The following is a 21595-nucleotide window of genomic DNA, read 5'->3' on the forward strand; positions in this document are numbered from 1 at the left end:
GCTTAATAACAGTAATGCATTTTCTCACATTCTTGGAGGTTGGAAGTCTGAGATCAAGGTGCCAGTATGGTCGGGTTGTGGTGAGGGCTATATTTCTGGCTTGTAAATGACTGTCTTCTCACTATGGTCTCATATGGCTTTTCCTCTGTGAGTGTTTGCAGACAGAGGGAGAGAAGAAGACAGATCTCCCTGTCTCTTCTTGTAAGGACACAAATCCTATCAGATCAGGGCCCCACCGTCATGACCTCATTTAATCTTAATTACTTCCTTAGAAGTCCCATCTCCAAATACAGCCATGCTGGGAGGTTAGAGCTTCAACATAGGATTTGCGGGGTGGGGGTGGTGCGGGGTATACAAACATGCAATCCCTAACACAGGTTAAAGATTTCCACTATTCCCAGTGCTTCAGTTAGTCTTTGTTGCATAGCAAATCATCCCAAAACTTAGTGACTTGAAACAATAATATTTTATGATTTTCCTGTGATTCTGTGGATTGGTTTCATCTGGGTTCCCACATGAGGCTGCCTTCATTTGGAGAGTTGGCTGGCAGGTTCAAGATGGTCTTACTCATGTTTGCAGATGGCATTGGCTGTTGGCTGGGGTGACATGGTTTTCAACTACATGGTCTTTCAACTACCAGAGGCTAGCATGGTGTTTCAGGATTCCAAGGCCAGAGCAGAAACTGCAAGTTCTCTTAAAGTCTAGGCTTTGAATCCGTTTTGCCACATGCTATTAGTCAAACAAGTCATGAAATCAGCCCAGCTTCCAGGGGGTGGAGAAATAGATTTCTCTTGATATCAGAGGAGTGGAATATTACTTTGCAAACAGGTATGATTACAGGGAGGCATAATTTATCAAAGGTTGTTATAACAATCTCACATATCTTTGCTAAATTTCCTAGGGGTAGTTTGTCAAGAATGTACTGGTGAATTTCATTGACCATATTTTCACCCAGTATTGAAATAATTATATTATTTTTCCCTCTAATCTGCTTATGTGATGAACTGTATTTTCTATGATTGAACCATACATTCAAAGTCATCATGTATGTCTTTTTTGAAAGGTTGTTTGATATTTGTTTATTTATTTGTATCTATGTTCAGGAGTAAGTCTGATCTTTGAATGTCCCCTTATATTTCATATAATGTTTTTACTAGCCTCTATTGCTTGATTTGAGGAATTTTGCCTCCTTTTCTAGTCTCTGAAATGGTTACTACTAGATTTGAATTTCTCTTCAAGGAATGTGAGGAGAACTTTTATATTAACTGCTGGTGTCTGAGATTTACTTTGAGATAATGTTTTTAACTTCTCATTTAATTTTTTTAAACAACTCTAGCCCAATTTAGTTTTTCTATTTCTTCTTGAGACTGTTTTATTAATTTATATATTCCTAGAAATTTCTCAATTGGCCAAACTTACAACTTTTTATGGCATAAAGCTATTCAAAATAATCTAATATTCTCTTTTAGTCTTTTATGTAATTATATTCCTTGTAATATTCGAATTTTAAATAAATTTTTGCCTTCTCTTACTTTATTTATCATCTAGCTATAATCATTTAATCTAGTCAGAAGTCTCATAATTTTATTAGTCTTTTAAGACTAACAAAAACTGACTTTTTAAAAAATCTGATCTCGTATCTTTTCTATTTTATTAATTTTTTTGCTCATTATTTTATTCCATCTACATTCTCAACTTTATAATTTGTTAAGTTTGCCTCCGTTTTTAGCATTGCTTCTCTTTGAACATAAGTGTTTTCTGCTATAATTTTCCTCTAAGAATCTCATTCACTGCAGTTCCATAAGTTTTGATATGTGATATTTTCATGATTGCAGTGTGTAGGGTGAATTTTGATGATCACAGTATTTCAAACAGATCACATTATCAGCCAGAAGCCAAGGTGGCGAACAGCAAGTGTCCCTAGTCTTTCCCTCTGCCTGGCAGTTTGTTTTCTAATTAGCCTGTTGGGTGCTTTTTGTAGAGTTCTGGGCTTCTCTTTTCTGTCTTTGGAAATGTGAACCTTATGAACTCAATGAGGGACATTTTACAAAGTAACTGACCAGTGTTTTTCAAAAGTGTCAAGGTCATGAAGGAAAAAGAAAGACTGTCACAGTTTTGGATGAGACTGTGATAAATAACAACTAAATATAATATGGTATTCTCCTGAAACAGAAAGAGGACATTTCTGGAAAATTTGGTAAAATTTGAATAAGGTCTGTGGTAGTTTAGTTAATAGTATTGTACTAGTGTTAATTTCCTGGTTTTGATAATTATGCTGTGATTATGTAAGATGTTAACTAGGAGTAAAGTATATAATGGGAATTCTCTGTATTATTTTTGCCAGTTTTATATAAATCTAAAGATAGTTCAAAATAAAAAGTAAACAAACCAAGCTGTAGGCCCATTGAGATAGGCAGATACCCCAGGGCAAATGCTGGCTTCAGAACTCACTCAGGTCTCTAGATCAGCTCTGCCTCTTTGGATCCAGCATTTAAAGCTTTCCCTTAATTTCCCTGGTGCTTCAGTCATAAATTTTATAAGGTTTTTTTTGTTCATGATGTTGTTATTTATGCATAATTTTTAAATGTACTGTGTTATAAAATTTTCTCCAGGTATTTAGTCTGCCATATTCCTTGAGACAAACATGTAATTTACTTTTTTTTTTCCACTATAAACATCTTAATCAAAATAATACATGGAGAAAACTATATAACTTTAAGTATACAGCTGGATGAATTATCAGAGTGACACACATGTAATCACCACACAAGTCTAAAACCAAAATGTTTCCAGTATCTCTCCATCTCTACCCTTTTCCATCACATCCCATTTTTAATTTCTACTTACTTTTTCCTCTCCAAAGGAAATAGCTTTCCTGACTTATAACCATGGGTTATTTTTGCTTGTTTTTGAATGATAGTAAATGAGTTATACAGTATGTTTTTATTTCTGTGTATCTTGCTTCTTTCCTTCAGCTGTATGTTGAGACTCATACGTATTTTGCATGAAGCTTTAATTTTCATTGGTGTATAGTATTCCATAGGGTGATTATACCATAATTTATTTATTGGTTCTACTGCTGATAGACTTTGGTTTAGTTGTTTTTTTTTTTTTTAATGGGAAGATTTATTTTCTTGTTGCATCAACCTTCTAGACCATTCATCATACAAGTTTTTCTTTTTAATTAATAGACTTTATTTTTAGAGCAGTCCTAGATTTACAGAAAAATAAGCAGAAAATACAGAGTTCCCATATATCCCCTAGCACTCCAGCAGGTTCCCCCCTTATTAACATCTTGCATTAGTGTGGTACATTGTTACAACAGATGAGCCAGTGTTAATACTGATACATTATTATTAACTAAAGTCCATAGTTTACATTAGGATTCTGATATTGTATACTCTATGAGTTTAGAAAAAATGTGACTTGTATCCATCATGAGAGCATCAAGCAGAATATTTTTACCTCCCTGAAAATCCCCTATACATCCCTCCTACCTCTAAAACCCCTGAAAACTACTGATCTTTTCACTATTTTCAGTTTTGCCTTTTCCAGAATGTCATAGAGTTGGAATCATAAGTATGTAGACTTGTCAGATTGGTTTCTTTCACTTAGCATTATGCATTTAAGGTGCATTTCATGGCTTGATAGCTCATTTCTTTTTAGTGCTAAACATTTCATTGTACTTCATAGTTTTTTAACATCTTTATGGAGTATAATTGCTTTACAGTGTTGTGTTAGTTTCTGCTGTATAACAACGTGAATCAGCTATACATATACATATATCTCCATATCTCCTCCCTCTTGCATCTCCCTCCCACCCTCCCTATCCCACCCCTCTAGATGGACACAAAACACCAAGCTGATCTCCCTGTGCTATGTGGCTGCTTCCCACTAGCTATCTATTTCACATTTGGTAGTGTATATATAGATGCCACTCTCTCACTTCATCCCAGCTTACCCTTCCCCCTCCCCGTGTCCTCAAGTCCAATCTCTACATCTGCGTCTTTATTCCTGTCCTGTCCCTAGGTTCTTCAGAACTTTTTTTTTTTTTTTTAGATTCCATATACACGTGTTAGCATACGGTATTTGTTTTTCTCTTACTGACTTACTTCACCCTGTATGACAGTCTCTCGGTCAATCCACCTCACTACAAATAATGCAATTTTGTTTCCTGTTATGGCTGAGTAATATCCCATTGTATATATGTGCCACATCTTCTTTATCCATTCATCTGTTGATGGACACTTAGGTTGCTTCCATGTCCTGGCTATTGTAAATAATGCTGCAATGAACATTGTGGTACATGACTCTTTTTGAATTATGGTTTTCTCAGGGTATATGCCCAGTAGTGGGATTGCTGGGTCGTATAGTAGTTCTATTTTTAGTTTTTTGAGGAACTTCCATACTGTTCTCCATAGTGGCTGTATCAATTTGCATTACCACCAACAGTGCAAAGGGGTTCCCTTTTCTCCACACCCTCTTCAGCATTTATTGTTTCTAGATTTTTCCTAATGGCCATTCTGTCTGGTGTGAGGTGATACCTCATTGAAGTTTTTATTTGCATTTCTCTAATGATTAGCGATGTTGAGCATCCTTTCATGGGTTTGTTGGCAATCGGTATATCTTCTTTGGAGAAAAGTCTATTAGGTATTCTGCCCAGTTTTGGATTGGGTTGTTTGTTTTTTCGATACTGAGCTGCATGAGCTGCTTGTATATTTTGGAGATTAATCCTTTGTCAGTTGTGTCGTTTGCAAATGTTTTCTCCCATTCTGACGGTTGTCTTTTCATCTTGTTTATGTTTAAGTTTCATTAGGTCCCATTTGTTTATTCTTGTTTTTATTTCCAATTCTCTAGGAGGTGGGTCAAAAAGGATCTTGCTGTGATTTATGTCATAGAGTGTTCTGCCTATCTTTTGCTCTAAGAGTTTTATAGTGTCTGGCCTTACATTTGGATCTTTAATTCATTTTGAGTTTATGGTGTTAAGGAGTGTTCTAATTTCATTCTTTTACATATAGTTGTCCAGCTTTCCCAGCACCACTTATTGAAAAGGCTCTCTTTTCTCCATTGTATATTCTTGCCTCCCTTATCAAAAATAAGGTGACCATATGTGCGTGGGTTTATCTGTGGGTTTTCTCTCTGGTTCCATTGGTCTATATTTCTGTATTTGTGCCAGTACCATACTGTCTTGATTACAGTAGCTTTGTAGTATAGTCTGAAGTCAGGGAGTCTGATTCCTCCAGCTCCATTTTTCTTTCTCAGGATTGCTTTGGTATTCAGGGTCTTTAGTGTTTCCATACAAATAGTGATTTTTTTGTTCTATTTCTTTAAAAAATGTCATTGGTAGTTTGATAGGGATTGCATTGAAACTGTAGATTTCTTTGGGTAGCATAGTCATTTTCATAGTGTTGATTCTTCCAATCCAAGAACATGGTATAGCTCTCCATCTGTTCATATCTTCTTAAATTTCTTTCATCAGTGTCTTACACTTTTCTGCATTCAGGTCTTTTGTCTCCTTAGGTAGGTTTATTCCTAGGTATTTTATTCTTTTTGTTGCAATGGTAAATGGGAATGTTTCCTTAATTTATCTTTCAGTTTTTTCAGCATTAGTATATAGGTATGCAAAAGATTTCTGTGCATTAATTTTGTATCCTGCTACTTGACCAAATTCATTGATTAGCCCTAGTAGTTTTCTGGTAGTATCTTTAGGATTCTCTATGTATAGTATCATGTCATCTGCAAACCGTGACAGCTTTACTACTTCTTTTCCAATTTGGATTTCTTTTATTTCTTTTCCTTCTCTGATTGCTGTGGCTAAAACTTCCAAAACAGTGTTGAATAATAGTGGTTACAGTGGGCAACCCTCTATTATTTCTGATCTTAGTGGAAATGGTTTCAGTTTTTCACTATTGAGGACGATGTTGGTGTGGAACAAACAAATGGAGAAATGGTTTCAGTTTTTCACTATTGAGGACGATGTTGGTGTGGGTTTTTCATATATGGCCTTTATTATGTTGCGGTAAGTTCCCTCTATGCCTATTTTCTGGAGGGTTTTTATCATAAAGGGGTATTGAATTTTGTCAAAAGTTTTTTCTGCATCTATTGAGATGATTATATGGTTTTTATTCAATTTGTTAATATGGTATATCACATTGTTTGATTTGTGTATATTGAAGAATCATTGCATTCCTGGGATAAACCCCACTTGATCATGGTGTATGATCCTTTTAATGTGCTTTTGGATTCTGTTTGCTAGTATTTTGTTGCAGATTTTTGCATCTTTGTTCATCAGTGATATTGGCCTGTAGTTTTCTTTCTTTGTGACATCTTTGTCTGGTTTTGGTATCAGGGTGATGGTGTCCTCGTAGAATGAGTTTGGAAGAGTTTAAGAAGCATAGGTGTTTGCTCTTCTCTAAATGTTTGATAGAATTCACCTGAGAAGCCATCTGGTCCTGGGGTTTTGTGGAAGATTTTTAATCACAGTTTTAATGTCAGTGCTTGTGATTGGTCTTTTTATATTTTCTATTTCTTCCTGGTTCAGTCTTGGACAGTTGTGCTTTTCTAAAAATTTGTCCATTTCTTCCAGGTTGTCCAATTTATTGGCTTGTAGTTGCTTCTAGTAATCTCTCATGATCCTTTTTATTTCTGCAGTATCTGTTGTTACTTCTCCTTTTTCATTTCTAATTCTATTGATATGAGTCTTGTACCTTTTTTTCTTGATGAGTGTGGCTAATGGTTTTTCAATTTTGTTTATCTTTTCTAAAAACAGCTTCTAGTTTTATTGATCTTTGCTCTTGTTTCCTCATTTCTTTTTCATTTATTTCTGATCTGATCTTTATGATTTCTTTCCTTCTGCTAACTTTGGGGCTTTTTTGTTCTTCTTTCTCTAACTGCTTTAAGTGTAAAGTTAGGTTTTTTATTTGAGATGTTTCTTGTTTCTTGAGGTAGGATTGTATTCCTATGAACTGCCCTCTTAGAACTGCTTTTAATGCATCCCATAGGTTTTGGGTCGTCGTGCTTTCATTGCCATTTGTTTCTAGGTATTGTTTGATTTCCTCTTTGATTTCTTCAGTAATCTATTGGTTATTTAGTATTGTATTACTTAGCCTCCATTTGTTTGTATTTTTTACACGTTTTCCTGTAATTGACATCTAGTCTCATAGCCTTGTGGTTGGAAAAGATACTTGATATGATTTCAATTTTCTTAAAGTTACCAAGGCTTGATTTGTGACCCAAGATATGATCTAACCTGGAGAATGTTCCATGAGCACTTGAGAAGAAAGTGTATTCTGTTTTTGGTTGGAATCTCCTATAAATATCAATTAAGTCCATCTTGTTTAATGTATCATTTAAAGCTTGTGTTTCCTTATTTATTTCCATTTTGGATGATCTGTCCATTGGTGAGAGTGGGGTGTTAAAGTCCCATACTCTGGGAATTTTCCCTTTTATGGCTGTTAGCATTTGCCTTATGTATTGAGGTGCTCCTATGTTGGGTGCATAAATATTTACAATTGTTATATCTTCTTGGATTGATCCCTTGATCATTATGTAGTGTCCTTCTTTGTCACTTGTAATAGTCTTCATTTTAAAGTCTATTTTGTCTCATATGAGAATTGGTACTCCAGCTTTCTTTTGATTTCCATTTGCATGGAACATCTTTTTCCAACCCCTCACTTTCAGTCTGTATGTGTCCCTGGGTTTGAAGTGGGTGTCTTGTAGACAGCATATATATGGGTCTTGTTTTTGTAGCCATTCAGCAAACCTGTGTCTTTTGTTGCAGCATTTAATCCATTCACATTTAAGGTAGTTACTGATATGTATGTTCCTATTACCTTTTTCTTAATTGCTTTGGGTTTATTATTGTAGGTCTTTTCCTTGTCTTGTGTTTCCTGCCAAGAGAATTTCCTTTAGTATTTGTTGTAAAGCTGGTTTGGTGGCACTGAATTCTCATAGCTTTTGCTTGTCTGTAAAGGTTTTCGTTTCTTCGTCGAATCTGAATGAGATCCCTGCTGGGTAGAATAATCTTGGTTGTAGGTTTTTCCCTTTCATCATTTGAAATGTGTCCTGCCACCCTCTTCTGGCTTGCAGAGTTTCTGCTGAAAGATCAGCTGTTAACCTTATAGGGATTCCCTTGTATGTTATTTGTTGCTTTTCCCTTGCTGCTTTTAATATTTTTTCTTTGTATTTAATTTTTGATTGTTTGATTAACATGTGTCTTGACGTTTTTCTCCTTGGATTTATCCTGTATGGGACTGTCTGCTTCCTGGACTTGAGTATTTCCTTTCCCATATTTGGGAAGTTTTCAACTATAATCTCTTCAAATATTTTCTCAGTCCCTTTCTTTTTCTCTTCTTCTTCTGGGACCCCTATAATTGGAATGTTGTTGTGTTTAATGTTGTCCCAGAGGTCTCTGAGACTGTCCTCAATTCTTTTCATTCTTTTTTCTTTATTCTGCTCTGTGGTGGTTATTTCCACTATTTTATCTTCCAGGTCACTTATCCGTTCTTCTGCCTCTGTTATTCTGCTGTTGATTCCTTCTAGGGATTTTTTAATTTCATTTATTGTGTTGTTCATCACTGTTTGTTTGCTCTTTAGTTCTTCTAGGTCCTTGTTAAACGTTTCTTGTATTTTGTCCATTTTATTTCTAAGATTTTGGATCATCTTTACTATCATTCCTCTGAATTCTTTTTCAGGTAGACTGCCTATTTCCTCTTCATTTGTTTTCTCTGGTGGGTTTTTACCTTGCTCCTTCATCTGCTGTGTTATTTTGTGTCTTCTCATTTTGCTTAACTTACTGTGTTTGGGGTCTCCTTTTCACAGGCTGCAGGTTCCTAGTTCCCGTTTTTTTTGGTGTTTGCCCCTAGTGGGTAAGGTTGGTTCAGTGGGTTGTGTAGGCCTCCTGGTGGAGGGGGTTGTTGCCTGTGTTCTGGTGGATGAGGCTGGATTTTATCTTTCTGGTGGGCAGTACCACGTCCAGTGGTGTGTTTTGGGGTGTCTGTGACCTTATTATGATTTTAGGCAGCCTCTCTGCTAATGGGTGGGGTTGTTTTCCTGTCTTCCTGGTTGCTTGGCTTAGGGTGTCCAGCACTATAGCTTGCTGGTTGTTGAGTGGAGCTGGGTCTTAGCGTTGAGATGGAGATCTCTGGTAGAGCTTTTGCTGTTTGATATTACATGGGGCCGGGAGGTCTATGGTGGACCAGTGTCCTTTACTCAGCTCTCCCACCTCAGAGGCACAGGCCTGACACCCAGCCAGAGCACCAAGACCCTGTCTGCCACACGGCTCAGAAGAAAAGGAAGAAAATAAAAAAGAAAGAAAGAAAGAAAAAAATGAATTAATATAAAGGCATTTAAATACAAAATAAAAAATATTTATTATTAAAATTTAAAAAATAAAAAGAAAAGAAGAGAGCAAGCAAGCCAAAAAACAAATCGACCGATGATAACAAGTGCTAAAAACTATACTAAAAAAACCCCCCAAAACAGACAGACAGAACCCTAGGACAAATGGTAAAAGCAAAGCTATACAGACAAAATCACACAAAGAAGCATACACATACACACTCACCAAAAGAGAAAAAGGATAAATATATATATATATATTAAAAAAAAAGTAAGAGAGCAATGAAATCAATAAGCAAATCTACCAGTGATAATAAGCTCTGAATACTAAAGTAAGATAATCCTAATACCAGAAACCAATTAGATGCAGAAAGCAAACCCCAAGTCTACAGTTTCTCCCAAAGTCCACTGCCTCAGTTTTGGGATGGTTCCTTGTCTATTCAGGTATTACACAGATGCAGGGTACATCAAGTTGACTGTGGAGATTTAATCCACTGCTCCTGAGGCTGCTGGGAGAAATTTCCCTTTGTCTTCTTTGTTCACACAGCTCCTGGGGTTCAGCTTTGGATGTGGCCCCGCCTCTGCATGTGGGTCGCCTGAGGGTATCTGTTCCCAGCCCGGACAGGACGGGGTTAAAGGAGCAGCCGATTAGGGGGCTCTGGCTTGTTCACACTGTGGGGAGGGAGGGGTATGGAATGCGGGGTGAGCCTGTGGCAGCAGAGGCTGGCATAACCTTGCAACAGCCTGAGGCACGCCGTGTGTTCTTCTGGGGAAGTTGTCCCTGGATCAGGGGACCCTGGCAGTTGCAGGGTGCAATGGCTCCCTGGAGGGGAGGTGTGGATAGTGACCTGTGCTTGCACACAGGCTTCTTGGTGGCTGCAGCAGCAGCCTTAGCATTTCATGCCGTCTCTGGTGTCTGCGCTGATAGCCGTGGTTCACGCCCGTCTCTGTAGCTCATTTAGGCGGTGCTCTGAATCCCCTCTCCTGGAACACCCCGAAACAATGGTCTGTTGCCTCTTAGGCAGGTCCAGACTTTTTCCCGGGCTCCCTTCCGGCTTGCTGTGGTGCATTAGCCCCCTTCAGGCTGTGTTCATGCAGCCAACCCCAGTCCTCTCCCTGGGATCTGACCGCCAAAGCCTGAGCCTCAGCTCCCAGCCCCCACCCGCCCTGGTGGGTGAGCAGACAAGCCTCTCAGGCTGGTGAGTGCTGGTCGGCACCGAACCTCTGTGCAGGAATCTCTCCGCTTTGCCCTCTGCACCCTTGTTGCTGTGCTCTCCTCCGTGGCTCTGAAGCTTCCCCCAGCCACCCGCCATCTCCGCCCGTGAAGGGTCTTCCTAGTGTATGGAAACTTCTCCTCCTTCACAGCTCCCTCCCAGAGGTGCAGGTTCTGTCCCTATTATTTTGTCTCTGTTTTTCCTTTTTACTTTTGCCCTACCCAGGTACGTGGGGAGTTTTTTGCCTTCTGGGAAGTCTGAGGTCTTCTGCCAGCGTTCAGTAGGTGTTCTGTAGGAGTTGTTTCACATGTAGATGTATTTTTGATGTATTTGTGCAGAGGAAGGTGATCTCCACTTCTTATTCCTCCTCCATCTTATAGGTGTCCCCTCAAACATGTAATTTACTTAATTTCTTGGACAATCCAATTTCTCATCTGTAATTTGAGAATGAGCGTTCATTTTTAAAATCTATATTCTTTCTCATTCCTAGAAGGATTATACTGGATGTGACTTACAAAAATACAGACGATCTATTAGTGTAAAATCAATAGTTGAAGAAATCAAAGAGAAAATTAGGAAATGAAAAGAAAATAAAACTAGGGAAACAATTTATGCTAAAAGAAGACAAAACAAACAACAAAGCTCATGCTCTAAGGTTCTATAAAGGTGTTATTGTTAGATCAGAAATTCTTCTGTGTGCTTTATAACTTCCAAAAGAGAAGGAAAATACAATTGTGTATAAGATGTAGTATGCTACAATAAAATCACACCAATTGTTCAGGAGAAGCATAGGTATTCCTGAAATGTCTCTCATTGTTCTTTGGAATGAGAACAGATGGAATAGGGGTGACAGCATCTTCTGCAGCTCCCCTCCAACCGCATAGATGCCGCAAAGCATGCCAGTGGCATAATGCAAGCTGTTCAGTATGCTTAGAGCATGGAAGAAGTGATGTATGTTTTTCTTGGGAAATTTCATCCCCTTTGACACCATTTTAAAGGAGTATCATTGAAAAAAAGTACTTCTAATTGGTTTAAAACATGTATAATGGGCTTCCCTGGTGGCGCAGTGGTTGAGAATCTGCCTGCCAATGCAGGGGACACGGGTTCGAGCCCTGGTCTGGGAAGATCCCACATGCCGCGGAGCAACTGGGCCCGTGAGCCACAACTACTGAGCCTGAGCGTCTGGAGCCTCTGCTCCGCAACAAGAGAGGCCGCGATAGTGACAGGCCCGCGCACCGCGATGAAGAGTGGCCCCCACTCGCCGCAACTGGAGAAGGCCCTCACACAAAAGCGAGGACCCAACACAGCCAAAAATAAACATAATAAATAAATAATAAATAAAAAAATTAAAAAAAAAACATGTATAATGGACAGACATTTTATCATCTGTGCTTTGTAAAAAGATGAGTATGTCAGATTTTGTAAAAAAAAAAAAAAAGATCGTCCACTGTTACAAGTTATAGCCCTATCCTCATTATAAAATATTTTTATTATGCATTTGAACTCCCTTTTCATTACTCTCTGTTCATTAAAGTTTATAATATATTATGGTAGTGTTATTATGAAAAGCAAGCCTCGCATGTTATTTTTCTGGGAAGAAAACAACCATTTTTGGGTTGTTAAACATTTTATTTTTAAAATAGTTTATAACATCATGTGTAAAAAAATATTTGAACCTTTTTTCCTTTAGATATCTCTTTGCATTCTTATTTGTTTTCTGTCATGTTTGACAAATTTAAGGCACAAATAAGTGATAGCCAATGTTACCAGAGTCAAAATAGCACTTCTCATGACTACCAACTAGTCATGTTTTGTGGTCTAGCACAGCTGATAAATTAGGTGCTGTTGTAGGGTTCAGCTAGAGCAAATGAAAATAATTTATCAGAAAAACAAAGAAAATGAAACACTGAGTCACCAGTTTTTTCTAGATTAGAGAATCAATCAAAAGCTCTAGAAGTAACTTGAGTTTAACAGCAGGATTCTGTATGTTTAACAATTAAGTAGTGCATTTATTTTGAAATATTTATGGCCCTTATTTTATTGTGAACTTTAATAATGTAAGAACCCCCAAAATATTAAATACAGCCCTGTCTCTTAAAAAGGAAAAACAATTTACATCTCTCAAAAAGTAAAACAGAAAAAAAGTAGTCGACACACTGCAAATGTTGATGTTTAAAATACTAGCTTAGGAAAACATATTGTCTGGATTTGGGGATTTATTTTGTTTATGTCAGATAAGCAATGATATAGCACAATTTTAATATTTAGATGAAATATTTATGAAGAACCATCAGTACATACCTCATTGATTTTTATACACCTCTCCCAATATCTATAATACCATATATAGAATACTCAGTAATATTCTGGATCATTCTTAGCAAATGATTAAGAAGACTGATTGATATTATTAAAATTGAAGCCATTAAACACTATTTTAGAAAAGAAAATGTGAGTGAATTAATTTTGATGAGAATGATGATAGAGAAGCTGATAAAAATGTTACAAAATTGAAAGCCTTAAATAGGAAAGAAGGATTTACTTTGTCTGATTTTAATTAATTGATCTATACCTCTTTCATTTGAGTCTCATGTCTAGAAGAAACATTGAAATAACTTAAAATTGATATAGAACCTTAAAACTTAGATTTATTGTAATTTTTACCAGCCAATAATTACTTAAAATTGTTTTACTATTTTATGGTTTGCTATGCTATTTACTATCTTTCCACTCATTTCATCTTTTCAAAAAAACTATCTTTAATTTATCAGCATTTTGAAATTATGCAATTTAAATTATTCAAACTGAAAAATATTTTTTGATTTCAGAAATGAGCAAATAGAGAGGTTATTAATAATGGATAATTAGAGCTTTCTGGCTAAAGAAGAAGCTTTTCAAATGAAGAGCCATTACAATATGTAATTTGTATAGTGGTTTCTCTCACCATTTAAGTTCTTTTGCCTTTTAACTGCTGAAATAAATCAGTAAAATATTAATCCAATTGAACAGGGAAAATGGGATTAAAACTTGTTTATAATATATATATTCAGTCTTTATAAGTAAATATGTCTATTTTGTATCGATGCTTTCCCTCTGAATGAAGTTATGTTCATTTATTGCTACTTATTATTTTCTTCATTCAGGTTATTTCACAGTTGAGGATCTTGGGCAGATCAGTAACAGCTGGTAGCAAATTTGATAGAGAAATCTGGTCTAATGAACTTTCTCCTGTCCTCAATCTCTGGAAGAAATTAAACCAGGTTAGTAGTGGAATATTCTTCCTTTGTTTTCCCTTTTTTTTCCCTATCTTTTTTTTCCAGTTTTATCCCCAAATTGTCCATGTTGGTAAATATGTTGGTAAATTTTTGCATGGATCTGCCCTTAATGTATACAGTATCCTGGAAAAAGATGGAGGAAATAAAAGTAATAGAAGTAGATCAGCCCAAGAAGCGGTGTTACCGTGTAATTTGTCTTATCCTGGTAATGTACTATGACATCCTCTATGTCCGATACATATTTTGCTCACTCCTTGTCTTCTCTCTCCTCTTTCTGTAAAGTCAGTGACTGCTATTAAAGGTGAAATTTTTCAAAGGAATCCAAGTGCTAAGGAAAAGCAATTCATCAACTGGAGTTGACTTGTTTCTATATTGTAAAATAGTTATAGATTATAGATGGTTGCTTGCTCACTAGGCAAAACCATTACAGTATTATGATTACTATTCTAATTGAATAAGGACTTACTTTCTGGAATTAAAAAAAATATAATTTTACAACGCGAGGGCTTTCTCTAGTTGCGGCGAGTGGGAGCCACTCTTCATCGCGGAGCGCAGGCCTCTCACTATCGCGGCCTCTCTTGTTACGGAGCACAGTCTCCAGACGCACAGGCTCAGTAGTTGTGGCCCACGGGCCCAGTTGCTCCACGGCATGTGGGATCTTCCCAGACCAGGGCTCGAACCCATGTCCCCTGCATTGGCAGGCAGAGTCTCAACCACTGCGCCACCAGGGAAGCCCAAGATGAACTTTAAAATGTCAAAGATATCCTTCAAAAGTGCATGATTCAATCAATTGTGTTTGTGAAGAAAGAAAAAGCTTTTCTTATAACCAATTGACTAAAGATATGACTGTCATCCCTCAATAGTTTCACTAAAAAGCGTACTATAATGATGAGTTATAATTTACTCATGGTGATTTTAGCTATTTGAATTGTAAATAATACTTAATTTAAGTTTTTTTGTTTTAAGGTTATGTAATACTCTAACATGTTACTAATGCTATAAATCTTCTCTATACTTCATCCTTTTAGAATGTATAAGATATCTACATTTATTTTTGAGTTAAAGTTATTTTACATTAATTTTTTATCAAAATTTTTTGAAGGCCTGTAGGAAATGGATTACATAGTAATATATATTACAATATACTTTGATGTATTCTGCTATATTTTTCTCAGTCATTAATTTATCAAAGCTTATATCACAGTGTCTTACTATTCATTTTTTTCACAATTTTTTTCATCTTTCATTAATCAAACACTTTTTGAGACCCTACTATATGCTGTTTTCTCCTCTGTCCTTCTGTTCTTATTGCTGAACTTATATCATTTTACTTGATAGTTTCTAGACCAGCACTATGCAATAGAAATATAATGTGAAACACAAATGGGAGCCATATTTGTACTTTAAAATTTTCTAGCAGCCACATTTAAATAAGTATGAAGAAACAAGTGAAATTAATTTTAATAATATATTTTATTTAACCTGATACATTCAAAATATTAGCATTTTAACATGTGATCAATATAAAAAATTATTAATGTGGTATTTTACATCCTTTTTTCATATTAAGTCTTTGAAATTCAGCTGGTATTTTACACTAACTGCGCATCTCTAGACCATACTTCTTACTTGAACTCTATTTGAATTTTGAGTATTTTTGATAGTTACTCTCCTAAATCAGCCTTTATAACAGTTCGGTAAGTTTTCTGTTTTCTTACATTATAGAGAAGTGGAATCTTGCTTGAATGACCTAAGTTTGGGTGTTCTTCTTCTATAAAGTAATAGTGCAAACAGTGCAAATTTATCTCATCAATTTAATAGGATGGATAAAAATCCATAAACTAAATTATTATTTGCTAATCTTTGCCAATCTTAGTATAAGATTGATAAAGATTTAGGTACCACATATTATTCACTTCCAGGAATGGTTTTTAATATAAGGAGTTATGGAAAATCTATAACCTAAATTTTATGTCAGTTTTATTATTTAATTGATTGAGGTTAAAGATGTGTTAAGTATTATTTATTGCATGCTCTGGTTCAGATAGTTCATTTCAATCTACGGGGTAATAATTCTAATTAATTTTCAAAATATTATACTCTTTTTCTCTTCTAGATTTAGTTTTGAGTTCACCACCATTTATTTATTTAAGTGGGTATATTTATGTACATTTTTATGTCTATCAAAAATGATTTCAGCAGCTTTAATATTTCAAATATAGCAGTAATAGAAATAAAATACCTAAATTTGAACTCATAGTCTAAATCTATCCTCAGGAATGATCTCATGGCAATAAAATGTATTTCATGATTATTTATTTAATGGCAATAGCCATGTTAGATCACCATTTTATGATATTAAATTATCATGCCAGATACATGAAAAAGAGACAGTGCTCTCATGGAAGATACGAATGTGACAACCATTAGAACAAAGAGAGGGGATCCTTAACTAGGATTGTAAGCAGAATATATAGAGAAAATTAAGATAATGGAGAGCAGGTAAGAGTACAGGCCTTCCCAGATTTATCTCTTGACAGTTCTTTGACACTTTTAGAATACTATTGAAGGTGATTTTTTTTCCTCCTAACCACATAAGCTGTTTAGAAACATCTGGGATTCCTTGAGTTTTTCTTAACAATTTGAGAAGCCCTAGAAGTTCCATGTATCAGAGCCTCTGTTAAAGTATAGATGTAGAAATAAATACTAAGATATAATATTCACTGGTACAAGATCTTTAGTGTGATTTTTCAAATATACATACAGGTAATTTTCAAATTGAATTAAATATCCATTCACATATTTTTCATAGCCATGATTCCTTCTGCTCTCCTTACAGCGGTAGAGTGGTAATTTAGCTGTGTTGCTCTCTTTGCATTGGCTTACAGTGTGCCGTTCTTACCATTTTCCACCTATATTGACTGCTCCTTCTCAGCATGGTTCCCCTTTCTCAGTTCCCACCCCCACACCACTTCAGTGTTGGTGAACTCCAGAATTCCCTTCCTATGTATTTACAGATTTAATAAATTTGGCCAGTCATAAAAGAGAGTATTTCAAAACAAGATAGACCAGCAAAAGGTTTTAATAACTTTTGAATGTTTTAATGTATCAGTGATTTGTGTTACTTTTCAGTTAATATGACATGGCGTATTACCTTTTTAGAATTCAAACCTGATTCATCAGAAAGTGTTGCCTCCTAATGATCGACAAGGATCTCCAATATTATCATTCATCGTTCTTGAACAATTTAATGCCATTCGCTTAGTACAAAGTGTTCATCAGTCTCTTGCCGCTCTCAGCAAAGTCATCAGAGGAGCCACCTTATTGAGTTCAGAAGTGCAGAAATTGGCAAGTGCTTTATTAAACCAAAAGGTGAGCCAATACTATATATATGTGGGTTTTTTTTTTCATTAATATAAGTGGCTCTTCCATCAGGTATACATTTGTCAGGAGTCTTACAGTTTACTGTAAACTGTAACTATAACAGAAAACCCAAGTTAAAGTAGCTTAAGCCATATAGGAATTAATTGGCTGTTGTAACTGAAGGATCCAAGGGTAGCTAGCATTAAGTCAGCTTAGCAGGAGCTTAAAATTGTCATTAGGATCTCAGCTTGTGTTATTTATCTACCTCTCTAGTCATATTGTGTGTGTGTGTGTGTGTGTGTGTGTGTGTATGTGTACATCCTCCATATTAATTTCACTTTTAGGTGGGTCCTCTACACGTGGTGGTATCCCAGCAGTCTGAGTCTTATATCCTCTGAGTTCTAAGTCCAACAGAAAGAACACCTGTTTCCTGGCAACTCAAGCAAAAAATCTTGGGATTAGCTTTGATTCATACAGAATGGCTTGTGTTTTATGCCTAGTGCCATACTAGTTCTGTGGGCAGGGTATGCAAAGCTCTCATTGGCTAGGGCTTTAGCCAAATGCCTAACCCGGGAGCTGGGGATAGATTCAGCTCCATCTGTAACACATTTACTACAAGTAAGGGAAGGATGGTTACCGAGTAGAAAAATCATAAGCAGAGGAAAAGGAAATCAACACATCTCTTGCTGAGTAATTGGACCATTGTAAATAACATTAAAATCCATGTTATTTCAGATCTATTGGGTAGAAACAAAAAAATTTGAGCATCTTATATAGATTCACTTTAGCTTTTTGGAAAAAAAAACTTTGTAGAACTTGGCATCTGGAAAAGATTTCACTAGAGCTCTATAGGAATTTAGAAAGAAAACTATTTTTCTTTTTGTTTTTTTTTTTCCCTGCTGTTTACCCTCAATTTAGAGAAATCTCTGGTAGTCAACCTAAAAGTCTTCTCTGTTTGAAGATAAAAGGTAGGCTTCCTAGAACTTCTATATCTTACTCCCTAACATAAAAAAGATTTCTCTTTTAATTCAGGCTTCTATAACAAATTAACATAGAATGGATGGCTTAAGCAACAAGTATTTATTTCTCACAATTCTGGAGCCTAGGAAGTCTAAAATCGAGATGTTAGATCTGGTGTATGGTGAGACCTGCTTCCTGTTTTGCTGATGGCTGTCTTCTTGCTGTGTCCTCACATAATAGAGAGGAAAGAGGGAAAAAGCAAACTCTCTCCTGTCTCTTCTTATGAGTGCACTAATTCCATCATGAAGGCTTCACCCTTATGACCTAATTAATTCCCCAAAGCCTAATCTCCAAATATCATCACATCAGGGTTTAGGGTTTCAACATATGAATTTTGGGGGGACAGAAACTTTCAGTCCGTTGTAATATTCTTTTTCACATATACAAAAAGACCTAATCCAGCAAGCTTATGTTCCTTTTTCCTTTACCCTGGAAAAGAATCTCAGCTTTGCATTGTTTCTTTGTATATAGATTTTTATCTCTATTTATCAACTGTGATTATCAGAATACTGTAGTATTGTACTATAAACTATAACTAATTTGTTTAGAATTTGAAGTAGATATATTATCAGTCATGAAGGCTTCATGACACAGTGAAGGAACCAGTGGGAAAGGGTTCTAAGAAGTTTAAAATTACATTAATTAACTCCTTTAATCACCATATTAACACTACAAGAGGGTGCTGTGTTATCCCATTTTACTGTGAGGAACCTAAGGCAGAGGGACATTATATAACTTAACCAGAGTCACACAATGAATAGTTTACAAAGTCAGGATTTGAATCTAGGCAGGTCTGATTGTCATCATAAATGTAAATGTTTTAAATTTATTTATGAAAAGATAAATACTCATGAGAGTGTATTTCTTTAAAATCCAACTACATGCTGTATAAGGGCAAAATGTATGGTATAGACCAATTATAGTTGCATTAAGTGTAAGAGGAGAATAATGATGATGTAAGAACATGACTTGTGTAGAAGAGAACAGTAAGTCCAGTGGGACTGGTATACAAAGAACTGTAGTAAAATTAAGGTTACATCAGATTTTGAAGTCTTTAAAGCCAAAGAGAAGAGCTTGGATTAAATGCTATAGGCAATAAGAATATTTTCATGTAGATATAATGTAACAAAATAGCTAAGAATGTGGCTTCCAGAATAGGTCTGCCTCTTTCATTATATTCTACCACTTAGTAGCTGTGTGACCTTGGGTAGGTCACTTAAACCTCTCTATACGTTACCTTTCCCATTTGTCAAATGAGAGTCATAAAGGGACCTACATCATGGGATTGTTATGAAAGTTAAATTATATCATGAGTAAAGTGCTTGACACATAGGAAGTATCCTCTAAATGTTAGTTGTTTATGTCACTGTTACTTTAAGAGAATTTCATTGTGTGAAAAACAGCTTTTGGAGCATTCATCTGATAAAATTGTGCAAAATGAGTTTATAGAAGTAGGGATACCATGTACGTTACTATTTATTCATCTCAGTTAGAGGCGGTTAAGGCATAGAATAGGGTAGTTCAAGAGGGTTCTATGTAATATTAATGAAAAATATGGAAGGTAATGGCAAACATGGTTTCTTGTTTTGCTTCTACTGTTAACCATCTGGGTAATCTTTGGCATAAACACTTGAAAAAAATGAATAACTTAAATTATTTTTTATGATTGTAATATAATGTGGCTTACAATAGATCTTATTAACAGATAACAAAGAACTAAATGGGTTTTATTATATGAAACATTTTCCTTGAATAAGACCAAAGAATGGTATTTTAGAAAAGGGTCATAGGCTTTTAATTTTTTATAACATTTCTTCCTTTTCCCTTGGCCCATTAAGATCTGCTAAGTATTTCGTATTTGGTATAGCAACAGGACCTGATGACTTATTTCTTAAAAATATGTTTATGTAAGATGTATGCAATCTCATTGTTAATTTACTAAATTAAGTATTCTACATTACACTTTGATTTAAGAAATATAGCCTGTGAAATATCACTGTTTTTGAAATATTTGTATAATTTGCATGAAAGTGAATTTGTTAAAATTCTTTCAAAGGATAAAAAATGTGTTTTACAAAGCATATTTAAATTCTATCACGGATAGTGGCTTTGGAAATATTTCAGGGTGTTTGGTGAAACTCAAATGAGACTCGGCTGACTTTCACTAGGATAAGATCAGTAAAATAGTTTTGACATTTACTTTCTAAGGAGCTTTACCAAAAATTTGAATCTAGTACTATCCCATTTATTTCAGGATAAAAGTTTAATGTTTTATTACATTTGAATGTGTCAAGTTTTGAATTATGTGATATGATTTAATGTAATTTAGGAAATAGTTCAGTACTTGACATTTTCTTTACTGTATGTGAAATGATTGGACTAAGAATTTTCCTAAAGAGAATTATGACTTTTATTTCCTTGACACTTTTCTGGTGATCTACTGAAACTTTTTTTGTAAAAAGTTACAATACTTATAATTTGTTTGTTAAGGACAGTGATATTGTAGAATATTGTTATTTTTCTTTTACATATTAGAACAAAGGCTTTAAATCATGATTTAAAAGATATGCAAAAATTGAAAAGATAGAACACTAAATTACCTCATCTTTCTTGCTGAATAATCATTAAGGGTATTACCACTTTGTAGAAATTAATAGATTGTGTTGCTTTTTAAAAAAATTATTTTAATAGTACCGCTTTAAAGCCAATGTAAGTATTTCCTATATATTTCAGTTTATCCTAATGTACTGGGTAGTAACACTAAATGGCTTTTTAATTTTTTAAATCAGGGAGTTGCTCAACAATACAGCACAATTGCTAATGGATCCTGACTCTTTAAAATAAGTTTCCAAACAACTGGTATTTAACCTTTTTCAGATCACTGACAGTTTTGAAAATTGAAGGAAAAAGATGCACTCTCTTAAAATATATATACACACACACATAAAGTTTTATTATGTAACTTCAGGATATCTAAGAGTTAAGATCTCCTCTGCTAGACAGGTTTTTCCTTTCACTCCTTTCTCTGCCATGGTCTTCTTTATAGCAGTGTCTCTCAAAGCATGTTCTCAAAACCAATAGCATCAGTATCACCTGAGAACTTCGTAAAATTATGAATTCTCAGGCCCCACCTCAGACTGTTTGATCATAAATTCTAAGTGTGTTGCCCTGCAATCTGTTTTTTATCCATCCCTTGAGGTGGGTCTGATGCATGCTAAGGTTTGAGAAACGCTGTTCTGTAGTCAGAAGTCTCATAAAAATGTCAGTAGCACCTGCTTCCTCATCTTGTGCCATCCCCACTCCACTTTGTAACCATCTGTGCCACCTCCATCATTGATTTTCCAGTCTTTGGGAGAAAAGAAAAGATAAAATGGTTCTTATAAA

The 21595-nt window shown here is 35.4% G+C and overlaps 1 protein-coding gene across 2 annotated transcripts in view; it reads left to right on the forward strand.

Annotated features, from left to right (window-relative positions):
* The window catches only part of DYNC2H1 (dynein cytoplasmic 2 heavy chain 1), a 367349-nt gene that overhangs the window by 273228 nt on the left and 72526 nt on the right, over nucleotides 1–21595 (forward strand). Inside the window, exons 83-84 of one of the 2 annotated variants that reach the window (XM_007191229.2) lie at nucleotides 13697–13813; nucleotides 16991–17200. The exons of the other annotated variant lie outside the window; for it this stretch is intronic. Of the exons in view, the coding sequence (XP_007191291.2) occupies nucleotides 13697–13813; nucleotides 16991–17200 (327 nt within the window). The remainder of the gene's footprint in view (nucleotides 1–13696; nucleotides 13814–16990; nucleotides 17201–21595) is intronic. 2 annotated transcript variants of the gene reach the window in all.

This window comes from Balaenoptera acutorostrata, chromosome 9 (genome assembly GCF_949987535.1).
Source record: "Balaenoptera acutorostrata chromosome 9, mBalAcu1.1, whole genome shotgun sequence".
NCBI lineage: Eukaryota > Metazoa > Chordata > Mammalia > Artiodactyla > Balaenopteridae > Balaenoptera > Balaenoptera acutorostrata.